Source organism: Taudactylus pleione, unplaced genomic scaffold (genome assembly GCF_031769625.1).
Source record: "Taudactylus pleione unplaced genomic scaffold, aTauple2 ptg000007l, whole genome shotgun sequence".
Taxonomy (NCBI): Eukaryota; Metazoa; Chordata; class Amphibia; order Anura; family Myobatrachidae; genus Taudactylus; species Taudactylus pleione.
In genome coordinates, this window is record NW_028284410.1 from 16,912,697 (window position 1) to 16,926,029 (window position 13,333).

At 41.9% G+C, this 13,333-nt stretch overlaps 1 protein-coding gene across 1 annotated transcript in view; it reads right to left on the minus strand.

Annotated features, from left to right (window-relative positions):
• MANEAL (mannosidase endo-alpha like) overlaps positions 1–13,333 on the minus strand; it is a 75,880-nt gene that overhangs the window by 5,747 nt on the left and 56,800 nt on the right. Inside the window, exons 3-4 of the mRNA XM_088460560.1 lie at positions 2,504–2,613; positions 215–291 (exon numbers count right to left, since the gene is read on the minus strand). Coding sequence (XP_088316686.1) covers positions 215–291; positions 2,504–2,613 — 187 coding nt within the window. The remainder of the gene's footprint in view (positions 1–214; positions 292–2,503; positions 2,614–13,333) is intronic.

The window sequence follows — 13,333 nt, forward strand, 5'->3', positions numbered from 1 at the left end:
TTGATCAATTCAGCTCCAGTTATTTCACATGAATTAGATAAGAGTTAATATTAAGTGTCAAACGATATTGAATAATGACTACAAAAAATACATCCTCCTTAATCTCAGGAGGGGAGGGTTAAAATAGTAAATTGTTTTGTAGTTACGTTATATGATTTCCTACTGTTCCTGTCATAACAAAACTTCTATTAAAACAGATACTCAAAGAACTTACTTGTCAATTATGTATTTAATATTATCATGCAGTGTCCGGTCATCACGCCCCTTGTATGGCTGGATGTGAAATGCAACCTGTAATATAGACACGTTCTGGTTATAAATAAATATAATATATATAAAGAGAACTTTTCAGAGGGCCGTGGGAGGGATTCGTCCCTCATTTTGTAGCTGAGTGCTGGCTGTGAGAGAGGGATGCAATTAATGCTTTCAGTAGTGCACTTCACCTTACCGTCTGGTAGAGAATCTGCATTTCTAACTGCTATGTGTCACTTTCATATCTATTGGGTCAAAGCAATTAGCTGCTAATCTAACACGGGTGCGAGTCAGCACGGTAACAGTCACGTTTTACGTAGCCTGAATTCGATGAAAACTATGGGGCTTCGAACAAAAATGAGTGCATTCGAGCTTAGAGTGGGCCATGAGTGGTGTGATATGTGGTGCCGTCGCCGGCGTTTTAATGCTATGGTAACAACATCTCATACCAGGTTGTTTTGTCCAACTGCTAAATTACCAGATCTATGTATAATTAGACACACATGTGCAGGGTTATATAGCACAAAAGGCTGGTGCAGCTGTGTGAGAGATACTTGGATGCAGGGGCGTAACTACAATGGGTGCAGGGTGTGCAGTGCACACGTGCTCCTGAGTCCAGAGGGACCCTGCACTGCACACCATGCACCCACATTATCTAAAACTCAGCTGTCCGTGATCCCGCGTCGGGACCACGGACAGCTGCAGCCATTTTTCTGGCATTCTGCGCATTCGCAGTAGACTCTGGGCACACTCTAGTGTCTAATGACTCTGCGGTGGCTGGCCACCCTCGTCAGTTGGCTGCCAGCGAGAGAGGAGGGGACCCGACACAGGGACTACACATGGGCCCCCTCCTCTCTTAAGATGCCCCTGATGTATTGTTATCTGCCAGCCTTGTGCTTGGCTTACGACTACTCTCCTGGAAGCTATTTGGTACTGCAACTGCTTAACTATTGCTCAATTTGTGTGAGGGAATCCTGTTCCTGGGAATGCCTAATTTCATGATTGTCACATGCTTTGTGTGTCTACTCTTTTGGTGCAGACATTCCATCTGGTAGGAGTCAATGATATTATTTTTTATTATTTGCATGCTTTTTTAATAAAACGATGTTACACTATTGGATCTCCAGTTCCCTGTGTTGTGCATGCACAAATGGTAGGAGTACTGATAATAATATGAATTGAAGATATTGTTATCAAGGAAGGTGTAACTGCCAAAGAGGAGAAGGACCTCCAGATACCACAAGTGCATTTAGTCTACCATCCCAGAGACAAAACTCTGGGAAGGAATCCTTTATCTTATTTTTTCTACAGTGTTACACTATATGGTTCTCCTTTTTATATGTTTTTTAAGTCAGGAGGAAGACCAAAATACAGCAAAAGAGAAGGAAGTATAAAGAGATTGAATAGAAAGTTCATAATCACCAAAATTGCTTGGATGAACTGCATATTTCTCTGTTGGTAATCTTAGCACAAGGATGCACCTGTGTGAAATTGTATCTTTGTATTTTTATTATGGGTTACGTGACACCCTTTACACACTAGAAGCACCCAGGCAACTATGCGCATAGTTCACACAATTACCTTTGGTATTTAATTAGTACTTCATTCAATCTGATTTAGCCATCTGTGCTCGACCATGTATATCCTTAAACCCGGATTGTTAGGGTGACTTGAGGACTGAGGGTCTGATTCAGAGCCGGACGCTCTGAAAGAGCGCTCGCTCTGAATCAGGGTGTTTTTTTGGGGTGTTTTTTGGAGAGGCCTCCCGGCCACTCGCATAGCTGTGGGTATCCACCCACAGCTATTGCGAGCGGCCAGGATGATGGTCGCGATGGTCAAGACCATCGGGCTTGCGACGAGACCCTTGTGGTAGGGTCTCGTGGCCGCAAGCCCCAGAGAGCTTCCGGCTCTAATAGAGCTGGAAGCTCTCTCACTGACATCACTGGTGGGGCCACCCACAAACGGCAGGCGTTCGCTTGGGAACGCCTCCATTTGTGAAGCCACCCCCCCGCCACGCCTACAAAACGGGGCGAGCTGTCGCTCAACATTGACAGCTGCCCCTTTTGTAGTGAGCCACAGAGCGTGCGCACTGGGCCACCATCGACCCACTTGCGAGCGGGTCTGAATCAGGCCCTGAGTTACATAAGGGATAACAATTTTTAGTGCTCCATAGTACATGTTGTATTGTATAACTTGTTGTCTGATGTCCAATGATGGCTGCCTTACTTACAGAACATGTGATGACTGTTACCTTTATGTTATATCTATGGGCAGCATCCAGAACCAAGGAAACCAAGTTTTCCACTGCTTCACCGTTCTCATCTGCTGTGCCAGGTGGATACCATGACAGCACCAGCACTCCTGCAATAGGAACATTTATAGAGAAATCAGACCCATTCTAATGACCCATTACTGTAAATCCTACGTCTGTAAAACACACAACAGGGATATTACAAAGGTAAGAAATTATAAAGATAGGCTGCATAAACATTTTCAGATCCCAGCAGCCAGACTCAGGGGTCTACTTACTAAGCTTTGTTAGGAGATAAAGTGAATGGTGATAAGGTACAAGCCAATCAGCTCCTAACTGACATTTTTCAAACAAAGCCTGTGACATGGCAGTTAGGAGCTGATTGGCTGGTACCTTATCACGTTCATTTTATCTCCTAACAAAGCTTAGTAAATAGACCCCCCAGTGTCAAGACAGTAATGCCCAGTAATCAGCTGTGATTGCTTGAGCTCTTCAGAGTTCAGAACTGTTTAACAATCATAGTTGGTCCTCGGATAAGCTTCGCTATGACTTGCAGACAGAGGGCCTGATTCAGACCCGCTCGCAAGCGGGTCGATGTTCGCCCAGTGCGCATGCGCACAAGGGAGCCGACTCCGTCGTGCGCATGCACAGACCCACATAGCGACGGGCAAGCCGGTGGGCGTGCCGGGGGCATGGCTGCCCAGACGAAGGCATTCCCATAGGAACGCCTACCGTCTGGGGCCGGCCCCACTGACATCACTAGTGATGTCAGTGGGAGTGCTTTTGGCTCTGATAGAGCCTAAAGCACTCCAGGGCTTGCGGCAGACGAGACCCTACCACAAGGGTCTCGTCACAAGCCCGATGGTCTTGACCATCGCGACCATCATTTTGGCCGCTTGCTATAGCTGTGGGTGGTCACCCACAGCTATGCGAGCGTCCAGGGGGCCGCTCTAAAATTCAGAGGGACGGCCCTGATTCAGAGCGAGCGCTCTGTCAGAGCGTCCGGCTCTGAATCAGGGCCAGAGTCAGGACTTGAAACCAATCATCACACACCAACTGTGTTTGCAGTGTTAGAGCAGAAACAGTTTTGGTGCCACTACCACCAGGTGTGTGACACTGTCCAGGCCATTATTCTAAATAGTAGATGCACTGGGTTACCACCCATCCTAAATTGCTCCTGACAGTCCGGAAATCAGGGCATTTGTCCGGAGTCCATAATGTTAGCAATCCTAGAAGGGCTGTGTCCAAAAATTATGTCTCTGATTGGCGAGCCCTCTCTGCACCCCTCCATACCACCTCCTCTCCGACCAACACTGCTGACAGAATAATTGCACCAGTGGCTGCCTCCCATAGCACACCTCTAAAACACTATGATGATGATTTTAATGTTCAAGATCAGGGTGTATTAACTGCCGGTGTGTTTTTGGGGAGGGGGAGGCAGTGTGCATTTCAAAACCTGTATCAATGGGGGTCCTGTGCCTCTCAACCTGCACCCAGAATAGAACCCACTGTTTGCCATGCAGCATCTCCCATATAGCTTCTGCCATCGATGAGATGACACATATACAGAGGAATACATAGAGTCTGCAACAGGTTCAGAATTCACACAAAACATTGCTCCTGGCATGGGGCCACACATAGGCACACAGGGGGTTCGGATGTGCCACATGGGACCCCCCTTGACACAGGGCCTCGTGTGTACCACACACCCTGCATCCATTATATGCCAGTGATTCAGTCTGGATGTTCTATCCCTTTCCACATTAAAACTGAGGACACATGAACAGCGGGAGATGAAGACTGATCCTAGACAAACACGTAGGGATGCTTCTATTAGCACAAATAATTATTTTCATATAAAGTTCTTAGAATGCACACTCTTTATGTCCCTCAGTGGGTATACTGTACATTCAGAATATCGTCATTCAGAATGTCAAAACTAAAATGTCAATGTTGACAATGACAGAATATAGACGATTTTAGCCAATTATAGGGTATATAATAGGCTTTCGTGGAGGGAGCATATGAAAAAATTATTTTTGCATTTCTACACACACCTCATACACTATTGTTGCAGTTGTGCCAAAAAGCCGGTCTTGGTGCATCAGGTCCTGTGCAATTCTGCTAGCGCCGGGCATCTTTTTGTGTTTTTTGCCCGAATATGCACCACAAGACTGCATTGATTAATTTGATATACAACACTTATATCTTAGACTGAATCTATATATTATGTGCTATGATGCAGTGGCCATGGCTTTTTCCACACCAAGTTCCGTTGTGCTTCGTATACAGACTAAGTTGCATACAAGTGTCACATATCAAATTAATCAGTGCAGTCTCATGGTGCATCTTAGTCTCATTGCATAGCGACCAAGACACATTTATTGGTGAAAAAGATGCTCGGCTCAAGCAGAATCCTGGTGGCTCACTCACGCTGCATTGCGTATTAAGGCTAGTTGTATGTGGAAACATCTGTATAGTGCACAAGGCATGAATGCTGTCCTATGTACTGGAACAAAAGGTAAAATTTCACTTGCTCTTTAGTCTTTGCATCCTGAAAAACAAATAGCCACCTGTAGTGTAACATGATGTAGTTAATAAATGTTACCAGCTAATATTTCCTTTTCTTTTATGTAACCTTTACTCTTTCCTTAACTGAGCGGCAATTAATCAGGGCCACAGAGACAAACTGAGGGCCCTGGGAGAGAAGGGGGTGTGACCACGCCCCTTAAGGGGAAAACTATGAAAAATACTAGACAGCTTCTGAGGGACCCGCTGTGGAGAAGGAGAAATGACTCCCAATGCAGAGTGTGTGCTGTGGAAGGAGAGATTTCTCCTCCACAACTTGCTGGGCACCCCTGCCGGGCCCTTCAGACAATACCGGGTGTGGGTAATCAGTACGCTTCTCGGTGTACCTGCTTCTAATAATTAGGCTGGCATCAGTCTACAAGTATGGCCAGCATACGCTAAGATGATTTGTAACCAGAATCATCTTTTAATTACACCATTCACGTTTATTTACACCATTCTGAGACATCCAAATACCAAAAGTTCATGTGTGTGTGTGTGTGTATATATATATATATATATATATATATATATATATATATAGATACACACTGTATATACACACACATCAATACACAAGCATTGACAGAATTTTCATATTTTGGCCTCTATTCACCAAAACAACGGCTTTGAAATGAAACAAACAAGATGTGCTTTAACTGCAGACTTTCAGATTTAATTTGAGGGTAATTACATCCAAATCAGGTGAACGGAGTAGGAATTACAACGGTTTCTATATGTGCCTCCCACTTTTTAAGGGGCCAAAAGTAATGGGACAAACTAAACAATCCTAAATCTAACTTTCACTTTTTAATACTTTGTTGCAAATCCTTTGCAGGCAATTACAGCCTGAAGTCTGGAGCGCATATACATCACCAGACGCTGGATTTCATCCATGGTGATGCTCTGCCAGGCCTCTACTGCAAATGTCTTCAGTTCCTGCTTGTTCTTGGGGCATTTTCCCTTCAGTTTTGTCTTCATCAAGTGAAATGCATGCTCAATCGGATTCAGGCCAGGGGATTGACTTGGCCATTGCATAACATTCCACTTTTTAGCCTTAAAAAACTCTTTGGTTGCTTTTGCAGTATGCTTCGGGTCATTGTCCATCTGCACTGTGAAGCGCCGTCCAATGAGTTCTGAAGCATTTGACTGAATATGAGCATATAATATTGCCCGAAACACTTCAGAATTCATTCTGATGCTTTTGTCAGCAGTCACATCATCAATAAATACAAGGGAACCAGTTCCATACATGCCCACGCCATGATACTACCACCACCATGCTTCACTGATGAGGTGGTAGGTTTTGGATCATGAGCAGTTCCTTTCCTTCTCCATACTCTTCTCTTCCCATCACTCTGGTACAAGTTGATCTTTGTCTCATCTGTCCATAGGATGTTGTTCCAGAACTGTAATGGCTTTTTTAGATGTTGTTTGGCAAATCTGGTCTTCCTGTTTTTGTGGCTCACCAATGGTTTACATCTTGTGGTGAACCCTCTATATTCACTCTTGTGAAGTCTTCTCTTGATTGTTGACTTTGACACATATACAACTACCTCCTGGAGAGTGTTCTTGATTTGGCCAACTGTTGTGAAGGGGTTTTTCTTCACCAGGGAAATAATTCTTCTGTCTGTGTTTATTACACAAAATGCAACCATATAATTATACATAAAAACACATTTTACAGTATTTACATATAATACAATATGTTGCTTCATCAGATCAACAATGCATCCCAATACATTATATCAATAACCCTTACTCCTACCCTCACCGCCCCCATCTTCACACCCAATGACCATCCCCCCTCCCTCTCACCCCCCACCACCAACTCATCCCACCATCACCAACCCAAGTATCGAAAAGGTAAGTCAATCATCCAGATGTATGTAAAGCATTCCTCTGTAATTTAATTAATAGAAAGTGAAGGACAGGAAACGACAGAAACCAGTTACAAAAGACTCAGGACCGAACTTTCGCTACCCATTCAAGGGGGCCTCAGATGTCGCCACAACTGTGACCAACTGACGGCGTCCATTCTTCCTTTATCCATGTCCATCATTCGTTTCACCTCATGCAAGATTTCCCCAACAACCGATATCCAGGGAAGGACTTTACCCCTAATACCCAATTGACACAGTGTGTTCCATGTGTAATACCGTACTACTAAGCTAACTAAAAAAATTGTGCACAAATCAAATCTACCATACCCCTTGAATGCCCCATAAGCCCATTCAGGGTAACTCAGCCCCGAAAGGCAAGGGATACGCAAGCGTCTTGAAACTCCTTTATAATCCTCTATGTTATAGGGACACTTACAGAAGAAGTGGTCCATCGTCTCCTCCTCCCCTAGACACTCCTCACGTAGACAACCACGATCATCGGCACTTCTTACTTTAAGGTTACCTCTAACGTAGAGCCTTCCATGGGAGGAGAGCCAGGCGATGTCTCTAAATTTCAGAGGAATCCTCTGAGAATTAATCAGAGCCAATCCCTCCGAACACCTCTCACCCGGGCGTTCTTTCTTTTTAAGAATGTTCCAAACAGTTGATTTGGCCACACCTAATATTTTTGCTATCTCTCTGATGGGTTTGTTTTGATTTTTCAGCCTAATGATGGCTTGCTTCACTGATAGTGACAGCTCTTTGGATCGCATATTGAGGGTCAACAGCAACTGATTCCAAATGCAAATGTCACACCTAGAATCAACTCCAGACCTTTTACCTGCTTAATTGATAATGAAATAACGAGGGAATAGCCCACACCTGTCCATGAAATAGGCTTTGAGTTGATAACCCCATTACTTTTGGCCCCTTAAAGTGGGAGGCACATATAGAAACCATTGTAATTCCTACACCGATTACCCCCAAATTAAATCTGAAAGTCTGCAGTTAAAGCACATCTTGTTTGTTTCATTTCAAAGCCATTGTGGTGGTGAATAGTGGCCAAAATATGAAACTTCTGTCAATGTCCCAATATTTATGCACCTGACTGTATACAGCAGGTAAAAATAGTATTGAACACATCAACATTTTTCTTAGTAAATATATTTGTAATGGGGCTATTTTGATGAAATTTTTACCAAATGTCAGCCACAGCCCACGCAATCCACACATGCAAAGAAATCAAACCATAGATGTCCATAAATTAAGTTATGTGTAATAATGAGAAAAGACAGGGAAAAAGTATTGAACACGCTTACTGAAATCTATTTAATAGTTCGTACAAAAGCCTTTGTTGGTAATGACAGCTTCAAGACGCCTCTTCTATGGAGAAACTAGTCGCATGCATTGCTCAGGTGTGATTTTGGCCCATTCTTCCAGACACACAGTCTTCTTCTATGAACTCTGATCTTTAGTTCTTTCCATAGATTTTCAATTGGATTCAAGTCAGGTGATTGGCTGGGCCATACTAGCAGCTTTATTTTCTTTCTCTGAAATCAATTCAGAGTGTCATTGGCTGTGTGTTTGGGATCATTGTCTTGCTGAAATGTCCACCCTCATTTCATCTTCAGCATCCTGGTAGGTGGCAGCCGATTTTTATCAAGAATGTCTCAGGTACATTTTTCCATTCATCCTTCCTTCAACAATATGAAGTATGCCAGTGCTGTATGCTGAAAAACAGCCCCACACTATCATGTTCCCACCTCCAAACTTCACTGTTGGAATGCTGTTGCCATTTCTCCTCCAAACATGTTGTGTATTATGGCATCCAAAGAGTTACATTTTGGTCTCATCTAACCAGACTATATTCTTCCAGTATTTCGCAGGCTTGTCCAAATGTTGTGCAGCAAACTTTAAACAAGATTCAACATGCTTTTTCTTCAGCAATGGAGTCCTGTGTGGTGAGCGTGCATACAGGCCATGGTGGTTGAAAGCGTTACTTATTGTTTTCTTTGAAACAATTGTACCTGCTAATTACAGGCCTTTCTGAAGCTCTCCACAAGTGGTCCTTGGCTCTTGGACAACTTTTCTGATAATTCTTTTCACTCCTCTGTCAGAAATATTGCGGGGAGCACCTGGTCGTGGCCGGTTTATGGTGAAATTATGTTCTTTCCACTTCCAGGTTATGGCCCCAACAATGCTCCCCCAACAATGCAGTTTATAAATCCTTCTGTAACCAATGTCATCAGTATGTTTTGCAACAATAAGGTTGTGAAGGTCTTGAGAGAGCTCTTTGCTTTACCCATCATGAGATGTTTCTTGTGTGACACCTTGGTAATGAGACACCTTTTTATAGGCCATCAGTTGGGACTGAACCATCTTATATTAATTTGCACTGAGAAGGGGCAGGATTGCTTTCTAATTACTGATAGATTTCAGCTGGTGTCTTGGCTTTCCATGCCTTTTTGCACCTCCCTTTCTTCATGTGTTCAATACTATTTCCCTGTTTCATTTCACATAACTGGATTGCTTTCTAATTACTGATAGATTTCAGCTGGTGTCTTGGCTTTCCATGCATTTTTGCACCCCCCTTTCTTCATGTGTTCAATACTATTTCCCTGTTTCATTTCACATTATTACACATAACTTAATTTATGGACATCTATGGTCTGATTTCTTTGCATGTGTGGATTTCATGGGTTGTTGCTGACATTTGGTGAAAATATAATTACAATAGCCCCATTACAAATATATTTACTGAGAAAAATGTAGATGTGTTCAATACTTATTTTACCCGCTGTGTATGTATATGTATATATATATATATATATATATATATATACACACACACAGTGGTGGCCAAAATTGCGGAAATTTTTTAAAATTTTAATGTTTGATCAACTTTGAATGCTTTTAAAAACTGTTACACTGCATGCAGTGCAATGATTCATATATCAAATGAAAGTAAATGTAATGTTGAATTCAACACAATAAACAGAGGTCAAATATTTGCATTGCAAGGGAAGTTATGCAGTGAAATCAACACTTGGGGTGAAAATCCCTGTGTACTTATGATGTTACTGTCCTATCAGTAATCAGTATTTCGTTGGGTATCCTTTATTTTTCAAGACAGCAGCACAGCGATGTGTCATTGAGCCAACCAATGTTTGGAGCTCTTCCTTCTTTTTTATGTGGTGCCATGAGACAATTATAGCCTCAATTAATTGTCTTTTATTGGATGAACACCTCAGATGTACCAATTTTTTCAAAAAGAACCACAAATGTTCTATGGGGTTCAGGTCTGGGCTGTTTCCTGGCCATCCCAGCACCTGTCAGTCTCTGTGAACCCCTTTTTGCATGTCCATGCAGTGTGGCAGGGAGCTGAATCCTGCTAGGAAAAAAATAGGGCATTATCTGTAAAAAGATCCCTGATACAAGGTAGAAGAAGTTTTGGTTGGAGGATGGTGTCAATGTACTTTCTGCTGTTCAGTGTGCCATCTATGACATAAAGGCGGCCTACAGCCTCTGCTGTCATACATGCACAGATCATAACACTTGTAGGATTCTTTGTTGTCGCTTGAATAAAATCTGGATGTACCTCTTCCCCGATGCGACGTCTCACACATTTTCTCCCATCACTACCAAATATTGAAATCTTAGTTTTGTCACTTCATATCACTTGTTTCCACTGACCTTCTGTCCATGCAATGTGTTCTTTTGCCCACTGTATTCGTTTCTGCCGCTGCTTTTTATTCAGCAATGGCTTTTTTCGGGTAATCCTACCTTTTAGGCCAACCTCCGTTAGTCTTCTCCGTTCCGTTCTTGCACTGAAAAACACACCAGTTGCACTCAGTTTACTGCTAATGGCCGCAGATGACATCCATCTGTCCCTGATGCAAATTTGTTTTATTCTATCATCAACAGCTGTTGTGCACTTTTTCCAGCCTTCTCCTTCTTTGTTTTGTGTAGATTGTGTTTCCTGATAGTGTAAACAAAACTTTCGTACTCCTGATGTTGTCACATTCCCACCAATTTCCTCGCAATTGCTGCATACGAAAGACCATTTTCACTTAACACCACAATCCTGGATCACGTCGCTGTGCTGCGTTCTTGAAAAATAAAGGATACCCAACGAAATACTGATAGGATAGAAACATCATAAGTACACAGGGATTTTCACCCTAAATGTTGTTTTCACGGCATAACGTCCCTTGTAATGCAAATATTTGACCTCTGTTTATTGTGTTGAATTCAGCTTTAAATTTCCTTTCATTTGATATATTAATCAATGCACTACGTGAAGTGAAACAGTTTTAAAAAGCATTCGAAGTTGATAAACATTCAAATTTCAAAATGTGTCCGCAATTTTGGCCACCAGTGTGTGTCTATATATATATATATATATATATATATATATGTATATATATATATATATGTATATATATATATATACATACACAGACACATATACACTTTTGGTAATATATAATATACATCAGTGCACAAGCATCGTGTATATATGTCTATACAGTCAGGTGCATAAATATTGGGACATTGACAGCATTTTCATATTTTGGCCTCTATTCACCACCACAATGGCTTTGAAATGAAACAAACAAGATGTACTTTAACTGCAGACTTTCAGATTTAATTTGAGGGTAATTACATCCAAATCAGGTGAACGGTGTAGGAATTACAACGGTTTCTATATGTGCCTCCCACTTTTTAAGGGGCCAAAAGTAATGGGACTATCAACTCAAAGCTATTTCAAGGACAGGTGTGGGCTATTCCCTAATTTTTTCATTATCAATTAAGCATGTAAAAGGTTTGGAGTTGATTCTAGGAGTGGCATTTGCATTTGGAATCAGATGCTGTCGACTCTCAATATGAGATCCAAAGAGCTGTCACTATCAGTGAAGCAAGCCATCATTAGGCTGAAAAATCAAAACAAACCCATCAGAGAGATAGCAAAAATATTAGGTGTGGCCAAATCAACTGTTTGGAACATTCTTAAAAAGAATGAGCGCACCGGAGAGCTCAGCAACACCAAAAGACCTAAAACACCATGGAAAACAACTGTGGTGGATGACATAAGAATTATTTCCCTGGTGAAGAAAAACCCCCTCACAACAGTTGGCCAAATCAAGAAAACCCTCCAGGAGGTAGGTGTATATGTGTCAAAGTCAACAATCAAGAGAAGACTTCACAAGAGTGAATATAGAGGGTTCACCACAAGATGTAAACCATTGATGAGCCACAAAAAACAACATCTAAAAAGGCCATTATAGTTCTGGAACATCCTATGGACAGATGAGACAAAGATGAACTTGTACCATGATGGGAAGAGAAGAGTATGGAGAAGGAAAGGAACTGCTCATGATCCAAAACATACCACCTCATCAGTGAAGCATGGTGGTGGTAGTATCATGGCGTGGGCATGTATGACTGCCAATGGAACTGGTTCCCTTGTATTTATTGATGATGTGACTGCTGACAAAAGCAGCAGAATGAATTCCGAAGTGTTTTTCGGGCATTATTATATGCTCATATTCAGTCAAATGTTTCAGAACTCATTGGACGGCGCTTCACAGTGCAGTTGGACAATGACCCGAAGCATACTGCAAAAGCAACCAAAGAGTTTTTTAAGGCTAAAAAGTGGAATGTTATGCAATGGTCAAGTCAATCCCCTGACCTGAATCCGATTGAGCATGCATTTCACTTGATGAAGACAAAACTGAAGAGAAAATGCCCCAAGAACAAGCAGGAACTGAAGACATTTGCAGTAGACGCCTGGCAGAGCATCACCAGGGATGAATCCCAGCGTCTGGTGATGTCTATGCGTTCCAGACTTCAGGCTGTAATTGCCTGCAAAGGATTTGCAACAAAGTATTAAAAAGTGAAAGTTAGATTTAGGATTGTTTAGTTTGTCCCATTACTTTTGGCCCCTTAAAAAGTGGGAGGCACATATAGAAACCGTTGTAATTCCTACACCGTTCACCTGATTTGGATGTAATTACCCTCAAATTAAATCTGAAAGTCTGCAGTTAAAGCACATCTTGTTTGTTTCATTTCAAAGCCATGATGGTGGTGAATAGAGGCAAAAATATGAACATTCTATCAATGTCCCAATATTTATGCACCTGACTGTATATATATATATATATATATATATATATATATACACAGGTATATAAACAAATAAATTAAGATAAGAAACCGCCTAATAGTGTGAAAAGACAAAAATAAAGTGCCAAGTGCATAAGAGTATAAAAGATCCACAACTTATCTTCAAAAGTATAGTCTTCGATCACATGACCATCAGCTTTTGTTCAGTGTATGTATAGGTCTCCATACATCTGCGACAGATCGTCACAGTGTC